Source organism: Sander lucioperca, chromosome 17 (assembly GCF_008315115.2).
Source record: "Sander lucioperca isolate FBNREF2018 chromosome 17, SLUC_FBN_1.2, whole genome shotgun sequence".
In the NCBI taxonomy this organism is placed as follows: Eukaryota; Metazoa; Chordata; class Actinopteri; order Perciformes; family Percidae; genus Sander; species Sander lucioperca.
This window is the reverse complement of record NC_050189.1, coordinates 1858484-1879345: the sequence shown is the minus strand read 5'-3', so window position 1 is coordinate 1879345 and position 20862 is coordinate 1858484. Positions and strand designations below refer to the sequence as shown.

General features: G+C 41.5%; 1 protein-coding gene across 18 annotated transcripts in view; it reads right to left on the bottom strand.

Annotated features, from left to right (window-relative positions):
• camk2d1 (calcium/calmodulin-dependent protein kinase (CaM kinase) II delta 1) overlaps window positions 1-20862 on the bottom strand; it is a 100556-nt gene that overhangs the window by 58621 nt on the left and 21073 nt on the right. For all 18 annotated transcript variants that reach the window (XM_035993726.1, XM_031299851.2, XM_031299855.2 and 15 more), the window contains exon 3: window positions 3865-3924. In XM_035993726.1, the coding sequence (XP_035849619.1) occupies window positions 3865-3924 (60 nt within the window). The remainder of the gene's footprint in view (window positions 1-3864; window positions 3925-20862) is intronic.

Here is a 20862-nt window from a genome sequence, read left to right as displayed (position 1 = left end):
CGTACAGCGTGAAGCGTTCAGGGCAGAGTGTCATCTCCCATTCCCTTTAAAAGCCAGGCGCATTTGGACCTTGGCGCATTGCTAATGTTTTATTTTTATTCATTTATTTTTTTATCTTTTGCATGTGCGTCCCCGTGTGTGTAACAAACATAGTGTGTGCGTGCTGTGCACGAGCCTAGGAGCATTTTACTAATGCTCTGTTAAAATAACAATGAAATGCTGCGTTATTGACTTTAGACCAGGTTTTTGTTGGTCAATGGAGCAATCACTTCCCGCTGCCTCAAGATAGCAATACACCCAGAATGCACCTGAACACACCTCCCTGTAAGACCAGCACACCCATGGGCACACAGATGGGTGCAGGTGCGTTTGCTATTTAAACGGCGTGGGCGCTGGACGGGAAACTGACAACTGCGTCGGTCTTAAACTAACAAAGACACTTGCGTCGGGCTTTACGCTGCGCCGGGTGAAAGATAGGACCCATAGTGTAAACTAAAAAAATCTGATTCCAGTTAAATGTGAATATCTTCTAGTTTCTTCTCTCCTCTGTGACAGTAAACTGAAGATCTTTGAGTTGTGGACAAAACAAGACATTTGAGGACGTCATCTTGGGCTTTGGGAAACATGATCCACATTTTTCACTGTTTTCTGACACATTATAGACCAAATAGTTGCCCTAAACGTAACCCTACACTGCGGTATAAGAACCATGCCATTTCTTTTTTTTCCTCGTCTTCTACATAGATCAGGGGTGGCGAACCTGTGGCTCTTGAGCCGTATGCGGCTCTTTGCCTGCTCCTGTGAGGCTCTTACTGTGTGGCTGGGGGCTGTGTCATTGGTTGATTGTTGTTTTTAACTTTTCTGAAACACAGTATTTCAGATAAGTAAAAAAAAAAAAAAACATTTGAATGCATCTGCCAATACATTTGCCAATTATTTTAAAATGGAAAATAATGCAGCAGAGTTCTGAGGACAGATTCTACAACCTGAGGAAAAACAGCGGCCACAGATCACCTTCCTCGTTAAACCTTTCACTGCTGAATCTGAGTGTTTGAAAGACCCTCTAGTGACAAATGAGTGAGAGAGTTGCTTTGAGTGGCCACAACCGAGTTCAAGCAAGACCTGAAAAGGATTGTGGATAACAAAGACTGTCAGGTTTCCCACTGAGTCAGTCTAAGTGAGAAAAAAAACTATGAAAACTGCTATGTATTATGACTGTCATCAGATCTGGAAGACACGGTTGCTGTTGTAGTGTGGACGTGCATGTGTTGTGTGGCTTTTTGCTATGGTGCGTTTCTTTTTGTGGCTCTTTATACCTAACTGGTTGGCCACCCCTGACATAGATCATCAACTGGTGAGGATGATAACTTAACCTGGGACCTGTTAGCTTTAGCACAATATCACGTATGTAACCATTAAAGCCATAGCGCGAGACAATTTTATATTATATTTGATCAGGGCTTAGCAGACGGGCAACTGTTGAGATCTTCTGTGGGAACACAACATTGCTAAAAAAAATAGGATCCAATAAGGTTAACGGCCAGTTGTAACAAAGAAATTGTAGTTTTGCTTCAAAGATGAACAAATCTCAGAAACGGATACATCTGCGGGGAAAATGAGGCCAACTGGGTTTTCACTGATATATTGGTATTGGGTGATGGCAGATATGCAAAACAAATCTAAAATGTATTAAAGACAAACAAAAGTCATACTATTACTGTAAACTGATAATTATAATTATTATACAACTATCAAAAATCATAACAGTTCATTTGGAAGCGAAATGTCTAAAGAATCTGAAGCTTGTGATTTTCAGAAAGTTTGTATTACTTTCAAATATCATTAGCCTCAAAATCCAATATAATGTTGGCTTAATATGGTTCTCTCCTTATCTATTAGCCATTTCAAGTAAGTGGACGCCATGGGAAACAGTTAATATCTATTCAAAGAGCTATTTATGGTGGCTGTTAACTAACTGCCTATTAAACTGCTGCTGCTGTCAAGATGAAATGACCATGTTGCAGGAAGTAAAGCCCTAGTTTGGTTCTGGTAATAGACATGACGACAAGCCCTTCTAAATAACCCTTTTAACTAAACCCTCCTCTGTCATATGTCAGTTAGTCAATATCTGACACCTTGACAACAGACCAGCAAACCCAATAGCCCACCTATCCATTTGTCTGTCGCATCCACCCCCAACCCTCATTTTCAGTACAAGAAAACAAAAGGGACCAAACAACCAATAAATGCCAGTTTTCACTGTGTGTCAAAGTTGTACTAAGGTGGTAATTACAGTTTCTTGGCCTTTCACGAAGCAAGGATGGAAATGAGAGGGAGGTGTGTGTGTGTGTGTGTGTGTGTGTGTGTGTGTGTGTGTGTGTGTGTGTGTGTGTGTGTGTGTGTGTGTGTGTGTGTGTTGGGGAGGGGGGAAGGGAGCCATGTGGACGCACTTTATTTGTGGACAGGGTGCCATTGCACAAGTCAATGTATAGGACAATATGGCTTCAGACTGAACTTCTTTGTTTGTTAGGAATCTCTACGCTCTCAAGGAAGTGCTTACTTGTATTAATCAGGTTGTGGGGAGGGTGAAAGATAAACTACTTAAATAATAAAATGATAGGCCTACATATTATAAAGAAAGGAAAGCTCATCTTTAAAATAGAACCAACTGAAAGTAGCGCAGGGAAACGATGCCTTTGTTTCAGGCTGAGATATTAACATCGTTAATAAATGCTGCAGCTTCTCAAGACCCAACATTTGAGGCCATGCTTCGTAATGGTCACAGGGTGAAACCTGCCCTGCTCTGTTTAACAAAAGTAACATTTTACTTTTTTCAGACCTTTTCCATATTTTAACAGAAATCCCCACTAACAGATGGCCAAGTTGCAAATATCTGAAAAATTGAGAGCTAGGGATTCCAAATTGCTGTACCACATCGGAGATACAGATCCCCCAGTGTAACAAATCCCTTTTCCAACCATTCCTTCCAAGAAAGCGGAGATCTACCAATATATAACTTTGGATTTTGCCAAATACTTGTGGAGGCACTTAGATATGGATCCAGTTCAAAACAGCCGGGCCAGTTTGGTCCAAACGACTTTTAGGTCAGAGTTTATCGGATGTGTTTTTGGCTCACCATACAGTTTAACAAAAGGCTTTGTAAGGGTGATAATGGGGCAAGAACAGATTGCTCAATACAATACCAGGATGGGGCTCTCTCAGGAGGAAGTGACCAGTGGGCCAGATGACGCATAGTAGTAATACAACATCTTTGGTAGACCCAAACCTCCTTCATCAATCGGTCTTTACAATTTATTAAAATGTAGTCAGGGTTTTTTACCACTCCTTATAAATGTCTTTGTTATCCTGTCAAACCATTAACAATATGGCAGGGGAACCTCCAGAGGAAGAGATTGGATAAGGTAATTCAGCTTGGGAACACAAACCTTTTTTATAACATTAACCTTCCCTGCTATTGAGAGATTGAGAGTCGCCCATCTATTAACCTCACAAAAAGATGTTATTCAATAACTGATCCAAATTAACTTTAACTGGTGAGGAAAACAAGATACACAGGTATACGATATTTTGCTTGGCCCGCTGAAATGCACCCGACTGGAAGTCTTCAACGGGGAAGAGAGCTGTTAAAGGAAACTCTTCTGACTGGCTAGTACGTCTTCAAAAGCACATATGTGTATCCAGCATACTGCTTAAATATTTAATGGATGTTCTATATATCGACGAACCCATCTTCAGGGTTAACCTTTTAAATACATGGATATATATTAAAAATAACTTACCCCCTGACATCATGAGAGGGAGGACAGAAAGAGATATGGTAAATAGAATGGGAGCACTAGTTACCAATGTTGGGATGCTTGAGCAGGCGGCAGATCCTGGCCTCTCTCTCCAACTTCTGGTGATCTGTGGAGACAAAAAGCATATTTGCTTATTATAATATATATTTGTCACACGTCTGCTGAAATCTCTCTACAGTCTCTCTCTCTCTACAGACACCCCACACAAACAGCCCCCACCTCTCCCTCCAATGTGTCCCTGCAAACAAATGTGCAGTAAAACTAAACGGTCAAAAGTCCTAGTGACTTTTGACCGTTTAGTTTTACTGTACTGTAGCCAGGAGAAGAGTTTGAGAAAAGCCGGGTATAACTAACTTCTCTAACATGTATAGCGTGGTGGCAATAAGCTCTTTTATAGGAAGTCACACATGTGATGGAGTGGTAGGGTTAGGGTTTGTTTTCCAAGTTGAAAGTATTCAAAGGATCAAGTCAGAAACATAGCTATAGACAGAATGAAGTCAATGAAACAAAGACAAAGTGCTGACAAAGAAAAACAGCAAGTCAGAGCTCATCATAAGGACAATGATATATACAGAAACCATTCAAATCTAAAAATATTCATGTTATTAAAAGGACATTTGTGCTACATCTTTTGTTTCAACCTTCTATACTTTTCAAAACGTTAAGCTTTTTTCAGCTTATTTATAATGCTCAATAAAGAGAATTTTCAAATACTCGCATACCCGTGCATGCGTGAATGCAGAAAATTACATCTCTCTCAACTACTTGCTATTCATCACATTTCCATCACAGGTTTCTTCTTTTGCCAACACAACGTGTTCCCCTGTTTTAAAGAACAGTTTCTGATTCCATCCTGGCCGTTGTTGTTATCAAACAGTAAGTGGGTTTGAGTTTTTCTGAGATTGTAGCTCAGAATGAAATAGCTCTCCAGCTGGGGTCTATAGCATACACAGTTATGTAACTCAACACTTAATCAACAAGGACTACAACATGTCCCTATGCATGTATCAGACTGATTGAGCAGCTGATTTGCTATTCAAATAAAGAGGCTTTGAGAATGCAGAATTAATGGAGACAAAGTTTCTCAAAAGACTGTTGAATATTTAATTGCTCATGTTAGAGTATTGTATTATTCATACCTCGATATATCAATATAATCAATATTTTGCCCAGCCCTACATCTGTTAAAAGATAACTTTAACCAGCCCAGTGCGATGTGAAAAAACAGAGAGAAACGGACTTAACACGCTTGTTGTCTGGGAGTTCCAGGTGAACTCATAGAAGACATTAGCGTATGCTAGCGGTGTGGTGATGCAGGCTTCAGAGCAGCGGACTGGGGGGGCAGAAGACTGATGTTCCCTCCTGATTACATGTGACTCACGCTGTCCCTTCCCCCTGCCCTGATACCTCTCCACTCCACACCAAAACAGAAAGTTAAAACTGAAGAAAATCTAACCCCCGTCAGCTACCACCACAACTAGTATCCAATTCTGTGGGAAACACTGAACAACACATCCAAGGTGTTATCCTGGCTATCCTTATCCTGAAATAGCAGTTATATGTACTGAACTGGGTATCAAGAATGATGGAATGTTACTGGTATTGGTATCGACTACTGAAAGTCGTCAGATGCTTAAGCTTGTAGACACACCATGTTGGTGCATTCTGAAGAAAGTCGTTAGCATTAAATTCACATTTGCTCACAGGTACATGTTAAGAAAAAACTCAGGAGCAGCACAACTCATTTGACATATGTGAAGAAGGTTTGGGAGACCTTGATGAATTACACAGGAGCATTTAATGAACACTCAATTGAGGAGACAATTAAGCAGACAGTAGAGTATAACCACGATGTGTAATTTTGCAGTGCCGTCCCAACTCTCTGAAGTTCCCGTCTTCCTGAAGGTGGATTTAAACTCCTGCTGGAGGCGTTACGTTTAGCTGAACCTTGAAAAAGAATGCAGGCGCCGTTAACACCGATACTAAATCGTGTGGCTGGCCCACTGACCTCCAACAGGAGACAGCCCTGAGACAAAACATTCCCTTTTCATGTAGCTGCCTACATGGACTCTCTGAATCTGTAGATAGACAAACAGTTATACATGAAGAGGTATGGTTGTTCAAGACTGGCCAAATATTCTCTTCCCCTGACCTGTGACCTAGGAATGACCCGATGTTGTCATGTAAGCTTTCCCTTAGTCTCATCATACCACAACATGGTGTTTCCAGAAATTCCACCATAGTACAATATTTGGTCTAAAACCTGAAACATCAGGCAAAAACTAAGCTATAAAAGCTTAGTTTTTGCATAAAGCTAGAGCACGGTCTCTTCCCATAGACCACTCCAATTCACCATGGTGCTAAAAGAAAAGACGTAGCTTGATGCTCCTTTCAACGCCTTGATGTTTCTCAATCAGAAATCAGAAAATAAGTCCTTGGTGTGATTCGCACTGGAGCTGGCCCATTTACAAAACCCAGATGAGCTCCAGAACATCGCCATCAGGACCCTAAAATTGAGGACAGCAGCTATTTTCAAAGCAGCCAACTGATCAAGTGACCTGCCTGCACAGTACTATCTGGGTCCACATCCAGTTCCTGCAGGTTCACTAACTATTACTATTATTATTATTATAGCCTCAGGATACCCCACAGTAGGTGGACCGAAGACAACACATAAACACACACGTTTTGTTGATGTTTTGTCTTCGGTCCACCTACTGTGGGGTATCCTGAGGCTCCATCCTTGCATGTCCTGCGGTGTGACTATTGCGCATGCAGACATCGCAAAAATATATCATGCAGCCCTACTTTCCAGCATCGCTCTACTGATCCTTATTTCCTCTAAGACTGGCAGGCAGCCCCAACACGCACACAAACCTGAGCACACCGGCTCATGAATAATAACTGGAGGGATGTAAACAAGCTTTTCACTGGCGATGTGCCCATCTTCATTGTGTAGCCCCACAGAGGGTAGTGGGTCTGTTTCACAGTTCTATTCTGATGCTTGAGCTGACAATGATCATTAGCAATCATTATCATCAGGGCTGGATTAACTGGTGGAGCAGCAGTTGCACTGGAGACTCTCAGGTGTGGGTGTAATTGGAGGCACTGTAACATGAGGGCCCTGTCAAAACGCCATTAGCTGTAGCTATCGAGGATTCTTTATGTGTGCATGTGCCTTCGTGTGTGTGCTGCCTGTGCATACGCTGATGAAGAGTGGGAGAGAAGGAGCCAAGATGAGGTCGAAAGGAGAGAAAACACTCACTAGTAGAGCTGTCAATCTTCCTCTACACTATTCAGATTTCATTTGTTATGCAAATTATATTTGAATATGTAATGCTTAAATTCAGTCTAAAAATATTGACATATTATAAGCCATATCGCCCACCCCCTGGTAATGTTTTGGGTGTTATGACCAGATCTGTAACAATACCAAATGTTGCTGTACAATCAATTGTCTGAGAAATAATTGCGATTAACAATACAATTGTCCGAGTCAAATTTAAAAAATATTTATTTAGATATGTATTTATTACTTTTAACAAATTAAAGTTTTGAATGAATTCCAGGATACATCTTTTGGTTATATTACTGTCTGTTATGTGACCCAGATAATGGAATAACACAAATACAGCCTATGAAGTAAACAACGCCTCTTTATTATCATAAAACATTGTTTCTAACTGTACCCCCCCCCCCCAACTGTCATTTTGTTGCTATGAACGTGTAGTGCCAACAACTACCAATTGAAATAACGTTAAAAATATATAGTCCTACCAATAATCACTTACAATTCGGCATATCTAAACACAATCAACAAGTACCAGTCACGCACCTTAAGACCTAAGCTAATGGCAGCAATTCATTGTGGTTAAACAAAGAAACTGCAATTATGTAAAAAGATTGACAATTTGACAATTATGTAATAATTGTTACAGGCCTAGTTATGACCTGGCTCAAGCGGCCACAACAAAAAGGGTCACACACCAAGTTTAACAAAAGAGATGTTTGTACATCAGGTTAAACCAAAATGGGCTTTTACGACTCATCACATGGTCAGTGTCGGAATAGCTTTGTGTTGGAGTGAGCTGCGGTTTATTTTTTGGGAAAGCAAAGATGGCAAACCTTGCAGCAGTGCTACAAACATAAGTATGCTTCAGATGTAGTACTTGTCAGACCACCTAACCGTGTCTGAATCCCAAACGGACGCTGGAAGAAGCCGGTTTGAAGCCTTATCTTGGGTGATGCAAAGCATACAAAGTTCAAGCAGTTTCAACTTTAACCTCGTTTGTCGTAATCTTTAAATGTGCAACAAATGAGGTGAACAGCTGTCTGAGGTAACCTGAAAGTGACCTGATCCTTTTTAAATGTATTTTCCTGCTAAATGGCTAACGTTAGTGACATAGACCATTGTTAAACTTTGCTTCCGCACTCTGCGCCCCACTTTTCTGTGAGCATATCCAATTCCACTGATCATGTGTAGAGAGCCTTAATGAATACAGCCAATGTCATGCTAAATATGTTAAAATCACACGTGCCAGTTTTACCCCTTAACTCTGCACAAAACCAGAGCAATAAAGGAATATATAGTCTATATCGATGACGTTTCATTATGTGATAGTTCCGGTCCTGCGGAGGTTCCACCGGATGTCCGTCACCTTCCTCTTTCTTTGAGTTTCCGTTCTAAACTGCGGCCGATTCAGGAAACATCCTCCAAATTATATTCATCTCTTTTTTTTTTTGTACAATTCTCATCACATACTCGACAGCAGAGTAGGGATGCAACAATTGTAGATTTTGTTGGTACAATAGTCTGAAGAATAGCTGTTCTTTCCATTAAAGGCTGAAATTCCCAAAGAAAATCTTAAAAAAAAAAGAAAAGAAAATGAAAGGAGAGAGAGGGGGAATGACATGCAGCAAAGAGCGGCAGGCCGGAGTCGAACCCAGGCCCGCTGCGTCGAGGAGTAAACCTCTATATATGGGCACCCGCTGTACCAACTGAGCTATCCGGGTGCTCTTCTTGCTGCCTTTTGAAACAGAAATAACACAGTAACAGTTTTGAAAATAATTATATGATCAATCAACCTTTTTATTTAAATTAATCTGAAAAGAATACGGACTCACTGACTGACACTGAGTCAATCAGTCACACCCAAAGGCCCAGTTGGAGACAACAGTGCTGTCCTTCTCAGGAAGAAATTGGCCCTTTTGGGCTAGAAATGGTCCTGCTAGCTAGTGTGTCTAAAAGTTGGAGGAGCTGACAGACGCACCTGTCACAGGGAGATTAGTAGCATGTTACCAAGGAATAAACACGATGGAGAGATCTCTTTGTAGCCTTATGTCCCACAGGGCATGAAAAGGAATAAGTAAGTGCGTAACGTCAGTGACATGTTTGAGCTGTTGCAGAGTTTTGCCTCTTAACGTAACGCTATCGTCAGCTCCCTCCCTGTAAATGCAAAGGTCGGCTTCTGACTGTAACATTACCGTTAACATTAAACAGGCTAACTTTAGCTAACTGGTAACGTTGAGAAGCTAACAAACACTTAACAACGTTAAGTTAATGTCTGACAGTCAATACTCGCGGTGACAGGCGTCTGATTTGATTCACCTGTGTAGCGTGTGTACGCACGCAAACATGTATGTTGGTGAGGAGGTCTAATAAAAACTGTACACACTGCTTCACATGCTGTAACTTGCAGTCAGTTAACACTCGATGTAGCGGAGCTTTTATGATTAATTAACCATGACGTTTTAAAGTGCGTTTAATAGTGCAATCGGTTAACCGCTGCATCCCTATGCAGAGGCACCGTTGCTGCATCCGGTGCTTAGCGCCGCCCAAGACGATTGTGATTGGTTTAAAGACCCCCTCAAAAATGGGGGCTATCCTTTCAATACAATTTCTATTTGAAGAAATGCCAATAAACCAGAGCACGTTTTTCTCCTATTCCGGAATGCTGTGTGGACTAGCCAGACTTAGGCATATATAATGCATGATTTCATTGATATTTATCAACCCAGAGCTCTTGTCCATCCTCAGTGTCTGTCCTGCTTAGAATTCAGATCACATTCTGCTTCACTATCTCAGTCTGGGCTTCCCCAGCCAAATCCACACACACACACACACACACACACACACAGTTTGTAGCCCGATCTCTCTGACCCACTTTAAGCCACAGAGGATATTCCAGCTCAGAGACCACACCAAAAAGTCAAACCCACACACTAAACTCTGACGACAGCTATCACACCGCTATGTCCACATTATAGTAGAAGGGCAAGAAAAGTAATGCAATTAAACATGTCAAATATTTAGAAAAACTATGACTCAAAAGTCTTAAAACAACACATTTCAAAGCAGCAGCAAGCTTTCTCAGAATGGTAACTATACTGGTTTGTGTGGGAGACAGCATCTATTTAAGCCTGATCTTTGATATTTCCCTGCCATGTATGCTTGGCTAAGACTAAAGATATCAAAAAACAATTAGTGAAGACATTAGGGCTGTTGGAACAAATTCCAAAATTAGAATATAATTTGAATAGTAAAAAAAAAAAAAAAAAAAAAAAAAATCAATACTATTCGAATGGGATTTTTTTTATAAATATGATGGCTAACGTTAGCTAATCTTCCTCTTCTCGCCTTGGCCTACCAGCATGAGAAAACAAAATGCTTTGGTCATGTCACGTCTGATGAACAATGAGTTAGCGCGAGTGGGAAACACAAGACATTGTGAGGTCTTACGGTCACGGATACAGGGGAGTGACAGGCTGTGGCTGGAAATCAGAAGAAGGATGGGAAATAGTTTGAACATGACTTTAAAAACGACCCAGCCAAACACGAACGCCGTGCTTGAGCTATGTTACTGGTTACTGGTTATATGGCGTTCGTCGTTCGACTGGTGGTGACCGTTTTCCCATGATGGCGCCCGCATGTATACGTGAACGGTACTGTCTTTACAAACTCTTTAATAAACCGTCTGTACACTTACAAAGTTCTCGATAATTAATCGATTATTAAAATAATCGTTAGCTGCAGCCCTAAAACAAATAGTTAAGATTAAAGAAAAGTGAAGGGGGAGTTCGTTCAGGGCAGCTCGGAGATGTTCTGCTGCTGCACAACGGCCATCGAACGTCCTCGCCGTCCCGGAGATTCCCCCAGCAATCCCGACCCACATCTGTCTATCAGCCTCGTTGAGTAGCTAGCCAGCGTTACAACAAACCCCGTCCGCCCGGTGTTGAAACCATCCAAAAAGGTGAAATTGACATGTGAAATCTATCAATGTTAGCTTGCTGGCTCACTAGCTAACTGGTCAGCTACCAATACAGAGCCAAACAAGAAAAACATAATTATGTTGGGGAAACTGCAGCTATTTTATTAGAATGACATGAATAAATGTTACTAAACGTAACGTGAATAAACTTGAATGGGTAAACTTGTCCGTGAACAGATGCATTCTAACCAGCGATGGTGTTTAACAATAAAAACTACAACTCCCATAACTCCGCGCAGCTTCCCAGCGTCATCAAAAGTCTGTGTTTACCATCCATTGTTTTGGTTGAGAGAACCCTAGCGGCAGAAAGTTACATATTATATGTTTAACTTCACTCCGTATTTTGATGTCAGTAATATTTATTTTATTAACATTTTAGATTGTTTCCAGGGAGATATTAAGGAGTTTGTATAGTGAATTTGCTGCTGCTGCTCTACAAACATCATTTAGCCTGAGGATGAACAATTAATCTTTTTCAAATCAAATACTGTCCAAACACTTAACTGTGTGACCACTAGCACAATTGTGGTTTAGCGCACATCATTTTTACAACAGTTAGTAACAGTTGAAAATAAGGGCAAGGTTGCGCGACTTTGGCTACATTGAACGTGTAACGTATGCGGACCGTTAGCGTAGGATTGTGTGAGTCACAGGCGAGACGAAGAGCTTTTGCTTTGGGAATGTTGTTTCTTCAGTTTTTTCTACCGTCAGCTGTTATCAGAGGACGCAGGGGAGGGAAACAAGAAATAAAAAACTCAAAATTAAACTGCCAATACGCTCATTCACAGTCATTAAGTCACTTCCTGTATATATCGGTAGTTTAATTTAAACAAATATACACAGTTTATGATCCATACCTACCCACCCCCCCCCCAAAACAATGGTAGGGGAAACACTATAACTTTAGCTTTTGTGGTAAGTGTTTGACTGTTAAATGTTCCATGCTTGTTAATTTAAAAAACAAAACCCTTATTACTGGCAGTTTATATCTATGTTCTCATCCTTGCATAACAATATAGAGCAGTTTTAATGTTGTCCCATGTTATAATGCTCCATGACATGTATGTATTTGTTACACAGTGAATATTGAACTTCAGCTATACTAAATAATAATTCTAAATCATTATCGCAATATCTGCCAGAAAAATTGCATTTAGATTTTTTTTCCCCCCCAAATCATTCAGCCCTAATTTAGCCTAGTTAGATTTAAAAATATTCAATTATAATCCGGTTTTAAATTTAAAGACAACCAGGCTGACATGATATGCATAGCTAATATGCACACCTTGAAATTTGTTTATTTACCGCAAGTCCTATCATCATAGCAATATTGAACAATGTTATCGCACATCACAGATTTCCCTCATGGAGCATGGACCCCCCCCCCCCCCCGGTTGCACCAGGCCAGTCAAGCTGTGGTGGGAGGTGACATGACGAGTCGGCGCGTGGACAGGCAGGCGGCAGTGCCGAGGGAAACTGCTGTCAGCGCGCTGTCTACTGTCAGCGCCAGCCACACATTCACACGCCGCCATGAGCAGTCAGGGGGGACATCCATCATTATCTGACAGTCCAGCCTTCTGATATCACAGTCAGGGGTTTTCCTGCATTTTTGGCACCCCCAAAGAGGTTTTAGCTAGCCCCAAAGGAAAATCACCAGCACCAAAATGATAAGAATTGAGAGAAAAAAATAGCACTTCAAATCCTCTCTAAATGTGTTTAAGAGAAATTGACCAAACAACTGTTGAACAAGCAGTACATATACTTGAATATAAGCACTAATCTCAGTTTTAGCTCCAGAGTCAGGCTGTACCGGACTCTCCCGGTGATTTATTTAAATATTATTATTTTTATTTTTTACCTTTTGTTAATTGGGGCTTTATTTACTATACATTTTTGTTTATCAAATCGTCCGACATAACCGGTAACTGCAAAGATTTCTGTCAAATAAGGTAAAACTAATTTACTGTAAGCGTACCGGTCATGCTTAAGGCTGATTTATACTTCTGTGTCAAATCGACGGCGTACCCCGCAGACCCCTCTGTGTCGCCGCGAACCCCCCCTCCGAGCCCTCGCTGTAGCTCGACGTGCACCTCCAGAAATTTCTAACTCTAACTGCAAGGACTGTGATTGGTCAACTGGTCCTGTGTGTTGATAGTCAGTGATTCAAGCAGCCTACTGTGGGGAGTAGCAACATGCTAGTTCACTGACATAAGCTCTGCAAATAACTCAGACATATTTTGGTTACAATGACGGGGTTATCCGTTTGTAAAGTGTCTAAATGTCAGTACTTTGTGGGCAGTTGTGCTAAAGTTTGCTTGCTAACATAAACTGGCTGGCAGACATCTCGCAAATAACCTCAGACTTATCACCCCCTAGTGTTAGGGTGGTGAAATGCACCGCGATGCAAAGCAACCCTGACGCAGTCCCCCCAAAGGCTCATTCTGAGCCAGAAAAAAACCCTGACAGTCACCTCAGTCATTTTTATGAAGTGGAGCAGATATGCTTCTGGTAAAAAGGGCTGCTTAGCTTAAATAATGACAGAGACTATCATTATCAAGTTCATCCTAGCAGAACTGAACTGGATTTGGATTTCTTGAATGCATGGAAGCTTGCTGCCCCCATTTTCTGCTTTCAAACAGGGTTGTAATACTAAGAGTCAGATTGCAGTTCCAACATGTGTGCTTATGGCTTATGACTGTTCATGTGATGGAGCATAAACAGGAAGAGGACAGGGCCAGCTGGTAGACAGAGAGAGATGTTAATCTGTGATTAACTAAAATATGCGACTCTAAATTAGTTTTAAAGTTTAATTTGTGGCGATAGGAACGTCAGAAATCTTACTTTAAAACAAAGTTCAAAAATAGCTATTATTTACCTTAACAAATACAATGTCAAAGATGATAATGCCATGATTTTTTATACACCTCTGGTATTAACATTGAATTTCATGTCGATGCAGATAATGGTCTTTATTTTGCTTGGTGTTATGTAACACCATTACCTGCTGGTTCTCAGATAATGCTCACCTAGGGCTTGGAGCTGATCTACAAGTGCAGTTGTAAGCTGTTGTCTAGCAACTCTAGATTTGGTATTCAGACTTTTTGTTAGTATATATTTTGAATCAGCATGAAAAGATGAGGCTTGATTAACTCTGACCATTTAGATATAAAAACAGAACTTTGTATGCACTTACTGCAGGTTTAAAGAGAGAAAGGGAACAAATCATCTAGAGTTAACCAAATTATAACACCATAGGTGAAAATCCAGGGAAATGCTTTACATTCCCAACTAAACATACTTTCTTTCAGTGCTTGTGTTTAAAAGACACTTTTAAGGTCTAATGGTGTTTTCCTACTCAACAGTTGTTGAGTGCAGACACACAGCCTTTATTTAGTGAGTACTGCCTTTAACTGAGACGGAGATGAGGTGTCAAACCGTTTTAACAGCTCTTCTCTCACCCCTCATCTCAGTAATCTCTTCTCAGAGGAGTGGAGCTCTGATGTGGCCCATGATTCTGTGTCAGGGAGTGGAAGTCGTGTAGACAGTTTGGTTTCTGTTAAAGCATTGGTTACAACATTAATGACATTCATTTGCAGTGCAAAATGTAGATCCAGTTAGGACAAACGTTGGAGCATCTTTAGCTTCTGTTCAGTGATGCATTTCCTATTACAGTAATATTTTTTAGCAGTAAATCAAACCCTTTTCTGATTGGACCTGTAAAAAGGTGGGCAGCCTTAGAGTTCAGTGCAGTACAGAGCTAACGACTGTGGGAGCTACTGAGGACTAGCAATGGCTCCACATATGCGTCGCCTACCCGTTGTTGGCGTTAGATCAGCAAGGAGGACGAAAGATGCAAGAGAGACGTTGATCTGCATGTGCTCCGTCAGCACATGCAGATCAACGCTGCCTCAGTTCTGAACTCCTCATTCAAGCGTCATTGTTAGCATCCGTGACAGCGTGTAGCTGGTATCGTTTTAACCTTGCAAGTTGGTTTGTGTTAACGCTGTCACGTTCCTATTGGCTGTTCTGCCTACTGGCAGGCTGAGGTGGGTGTGGCTTACCTGTGTTACAGAGCTTAGGAGAAAGACGTGTTGCTGATTGTCGAGTGGAAGTATTCCCTTTTCCCGCATCAAGTTGTGTTAATGTTTTGTCCGCGTCTTAAATGTCTACAAAAGAACGGTCAACGAGTGTCGACGCTGATCAGCCCCGGACCAAGGAGTGAGCTGGTCGAAGACGGAGCAAAGCGGTGCCGCGGCATTGACGAGAGTTAGGCCACACCCCTTTTACCTTCAGCCTGGCGGGCTAGCGCTTAGCTCTGACCTTGGAAGCTTATCGATAATGATAGTATCAAGTTTCTCTCAGTGTTGTGGTTATGCCGTGACAATGCCGACACAACTGCTGTTGCAAGCTAGCTAATGAATCTGTACTATGGATGTAGTGGTGTGCTGTTGCAGATTGACAGGTGGACATGATGATATTATTGGTTGAAATTGGTAGGTATTACCTTACGTAAGCATTCAGGATTTTTTGTTTTACAGGTAGAAATCAATTTTAGTATAAAAATAAAATTATACTTATTTATTGTTATGCATTCGGCCTATATTGTTAAATACTTGCACGATATGGCCATGGGTGTGATCTAAAAGGGTTAAAAAGGCATTTTTCATTTAATCTCAACTTCCATATTTACAAATGAAAGATTTATGAAATACCCCCAAGCCACACACACTTCTCTCTGGTTACCTTTGCCACCTTTGTGTTGACAAAGAGCAGCAACAACACTGAACAATAGCATGGCTACTGATGCTGAGATACATTTGGAAAAAATGTCAAGGAAAAACACCACACTACATCGTATATGAAAACCTGGCCTATTTTTAGCTGACCATTTTTTGTTAAAAAACTAAAAATGTTTTACATTGCATGGCTTATTAAATAAACATTTGCTGTGTTGAACAACAACACATCTGCATGAGAAAGTCAATTCATTGCCAGGCTGTTTGCAGTTTGTTGTGATGATAGTGGAGCATAAAAATGGCGGGGGCTCTCCTTCCTCTCAGGCTGAGTGCTTACTGAAAAGGGTCAACCCTTAAATCCCCCGTCCTTCTCTAATCTGGGTCTGGAAAAGAGCAAGCACCCTGGCTCGAGATAAAACAGATAAGAGGAGAATTCAAAAGGTTCCTCTTCTGGCACCAAAGTGCAGAATTGAGTCTGGCAACGAGTCAAGCAAGCAGTGGCAACAGCATGGAAACATTTTCAACACAGGTCTTACAAAAACAAAGTGGTAATCAATGGCAGAATAAGTTATTACATTTTAATGAATTATATACATTTGACCATATGATCTTAGTGTGATACACTCCAAAACAAATGTGGCGGTCACATCACACTGTCTTTTTAAAGAAAGTGTTTGAAAACGTCAATGACCAGACTGATCTCACTAATGGCGTTTTTCCATTACATGGTACCTGCTCGACTTGCCTCGACTCTACTCGACTAGGCACACTGTGCGTCCGTTTTCCATTGCATATTTTAGTACCGCCTCAGCGTGGCTGGTCGTATGTCGGCTCGACGCACACACCAGCGCACAAGTATAAACATCAGGCCACTTGAGTTTGTTTTACAGTTCTGTGGAGGCTCCACGCAGAGCTTTCGCCGTAGCCTATGTAAAAGTGGCCTGATGTTTATACTTGTGCGCATGGAGCCGGCCATGTGTGTGTGTAGTTAGGCTACGGCGAAAGCTCTCTGCAGAACTGTAAACAAGCGGCACCGCAGTAAACTACTGTGACCTAACGCGACACACACACAGAACGTGGAAGGTGTGTTGTTGTTGCCAGAAGACACATTTAGTTTCAAATGAAGCTGGAGGCAGCAAAAAAAAACAGCTGGCTAAACTGTTTAAAAATAGCGGGTTTGTTCAGGACACCCCCGTCTGTCACTTTCACGTCACCTTTTCGGCTCGCCTCGGCTCGCTGGGAACCTCCACTGAGGAGGTACTAAAAAAAAAGTACCTGTTAGCAGGTACCAGGTACTTTTTTTCGTAATGGAAAACCAAAAAAGGCGAGTAGAGTCGAGGCGAGTCGAGCTGGTACCATGTAATGGAAAAGCGCCATTAGTGACGTACGTATGACACGCCAATTCGTATGCCATTTTTGCGTTGCATAATTGTTTTTTAGCGTGTTAATCAATGCCGTTTGGCCTCCATTGACCTACATTACATGTGAATTATCGCCATAGCGAGTAGTATGAAAAGACGGAGGTTGGTTGGGGTGGCGGATGGGTAAAACACAGGACTTTCACTCAGGAGAGCCAGGATTGTGTCCCGCGTATGGCTTTTTTTTTTTAAAATAAAGCCTCCCCCAATGTTCTTTTCCTAAACCCAAGCGTTTGTTTTCCTAAGCGTGTGACGTTGGTCACCGTTGTGTTTTTGTCGTTTTTTAGTGTTACTAAAGCCTTGCTCACGATAGCACGGCACGTTCTCGCGATGTTTACATCCGCTGTATACAACGTAGACATACACGTGGATAGCTCAAAATGCGTACAGATAACACGCCATTTGGCTTTAGGAAAGTGGCCTGTATGTTTACGCAAAGTCATGATGCCATGTTGCAATGACAGTTGTCAGTAGGGTTGGGTATCGTTTGGGTTTTTTCCAATACCGGTGCTAAAACAACACTTTTAAAACCGTGTCGGTGCCTGAACCGATACTTTTAGAAAGATTTAAAATAGAAAAAAAGAGTCAAAACGACAGTCGTTTAAAGCGTAACTCTCGCCAAAATGCAACCTAGGGTCTTTTTGTGAACGTATCCAAGTCAAACTTTCATTTAAAAGCATATTTAGGACAGAAGCGTCACTTTTAAGATTTTAAGACCAGAGCCCCTGGTGATACTTCAAGCAAAATTTCATGTTGTGTCGAGCCTTCTTAGTGTTTCAAAAATAGCTTCACATGAACTGGGGTAGACGCTCCATATTCATGCTCCATCTTGAAATACGTTAGCCGGTAAGGGACATACTGCTCCACCTTTTGCGTTTTCGCTGTCACATGATAAACTCACAGGTGCTGCTAATGGGTATCGTAGCTTCCCGGCCCCGGCAAGTTTGAAGAAGGAAACATGGAGGACCACACGTATTCAAAATCCAAATTTCAGAAAAAGAAAAAGGATATTGAAAAGAGCAAGAGACTGGTTTTCTGAAGCGTGAAGGCTACCGTAGCTGTAATACGTACTTTGAACTGCGTGGCATTGAGAGTTGATTGCGATATATGATCTCAACGCTAGATGGGAGAAAATCCCACACACCTTTAAAGCAGGTAGGGGTGGTACGGTTCATGAAAAACCATCCGAACCGCTCAGTTCGCTTGTCTCGGTTCGGAGCGTGTGTGCGTCTCACGGTTCGTCAGTACACTGTTAATGTGCACTAACCACTTACTGCCGTAGTGCCCACTTTATACACCTATGTTAAAACACTTACTGGGAACAATGAGGGGGATGAGCGTGACAAACGCAACACATGGCAGCTGATTGGACGAACGTGTCACGTGGTTCTTGCTGCTCCCAAATTTCAAAACAGAGTCTAATGGCGTCTCGTTCTCAATACGATCTCGTATTTTACGAAAATAGTTCACCGAAACGTGTTTCTGACAACATTTTAAGCGAGAAATAGGCCATACAGTTGCTGAATCTGGGTCTCAAGGTTGAGTATGCTGGGCATGCAGGGAAAACACACTGCAGCACATGACCGGTCTGTCAAACCCCAGGCACATACAGATCAGCTCCGGTGGATGTGTCACCAATGGCGAGAATACAGTTTGTTTAATGAGTCAACTTGCTGGCTTGCACTCACTGATGCACACAATGGGGGACTCTGTTACAAAGTTCCATTTAGTTTAACCCCAGTCTAACCTTCCTTAAACTGCCCAAGGCTTACAGGTCATTACTGGGTATGTAGAGACACAAACTGGAATTGTAAATCTTTTCTACAATTTTCTACATAATGCAAAACAAAACACTTGTTGGGATTTGGGAGGGGGGGTTAAAATGAACCATTGCCATAATAGCACATTTTCTTAACAAATGTATTAAAGTTAAGCTTTCACAGAGACATACAGAGTCAAGGAAGTTTCCTCCAAGTGTGTGTTCATGTTTGCCACAGGCTGCAGAGCACACACAGCAGGAAACATGGTCTGATGCCAAATTTACATTACAGCACTAATCTGATTCAGTCTATGGGATTAAAGTGGAAAGTGATCACATTATCAGCCTGAGGCAAAGTGTGTATGTGTAAGGACAAGCAGTCTATTTTTTCTAATTATGGGCATGAAAAACAATGAGTCCAGAATATACGTGCAGGGAGGTCGGGCAAGCTGTACTAGGACCATGCTGGTATGTTAAACCAGAGCACTAGGAGCTCAGCAGACTGAATTTGGCACTCACAACAACCCCAAGATTTACATTATTTTTGCGTTAATATGCATATGTGAAATTCTATCCCTCATGCAAAATATACCTGGGACCTGGCCCAACGTAGTGGCGATGCCCATCTGCCTTACCCACTACAAATTAATGGAAAACGCTGAAGCCCTGTACAGGAACTTTAATGATGGAAGAGTTTGCAATGTGATCTAAACACCGACAGAGAGACTACCACTTCCTCCTGCCAACTCCCAGCTGTCATTTGTCCAAAGCCACTCTTGCCCTGGAGGGCTTTTTGACAGATGTATGACTGTGAGAAAATAAAAGGCAGGAGAGGACATAATCCAGAGTGGTTGAGAGCATGGAGGAGTTGTCTGAGTCGCTGGCTGCGATGCAGAGACGGCTGCACGAGACCGGGATTAGAAAACCCTGAATTCTGCACACAAAAACACAAATCCACTGTTGGATTTGGCCCGAGTCCTGCTTACACTCAATTTGTCCTAAAACATCCTGCATGCAGAGGATCAACATATCATCATTTTATCATAACTCCATATCATATCATTACGTCATATGATGACAGCTTGGTCTGCGTGATAAAATACAATAATTTACAGCTATCTGGTCAATCTATTGCCAGTGGAGTTGGACCATTTTAAATCACCAAAATAAAAAGACTTTCTGCCCTAGCAGCATTTAAGACACCCACACCATTGCAGGTGACAGTGGCCAATAAAAAGTGGGGGCGATTTTGGTTTATTACAAGTTAAGTCTTACATGAACAAAGTATGTGAATGTTGGCTTGGGTCTCGAGAAGTTGTAGTATTTATTCACCAAGTTTGTGTGTCATGCTTTCCAACTGCTAATTAATTATGGGGGGGTTAGCCCCGAAGCTAGAAACTACTTTTAATTTTAGTGAAAGCTGCTCCTCAGAGTTCTTTGCAGTGCAACCTTAATCCACTTTAAGGCTCACTTAAGGTTGGCTGACCATTAAGGTGGAGCAGCTATTCCCATTTCCTGAAAATAATCACATCCAGTAAAAAAAAAAAAAAAAAAACAAGATGGCAACAGCCAACCAATATTTTTTTTTTTTTTTTTTTTTTTTAAAATCGCATGCCGGCATTTATTAATTTATTTTACACTTCACTCGCCTAACAGGCTAATATTTTGACCCTTTGCAGCACCGTTACTTCTCATCAAGCTGCCACTTCCTCCTAACACATCCTGCTGCTGCATCATGATGGAGAAAGACAGCAGCAACACAATCTGAATGGCGCTTTTTATTTTCCAAAACTCCCAGACGGCTTGTAGACAAGTCGAAAGCCATATGCACATTGTGTAAAGCCGAATTAAAATATCACCGAA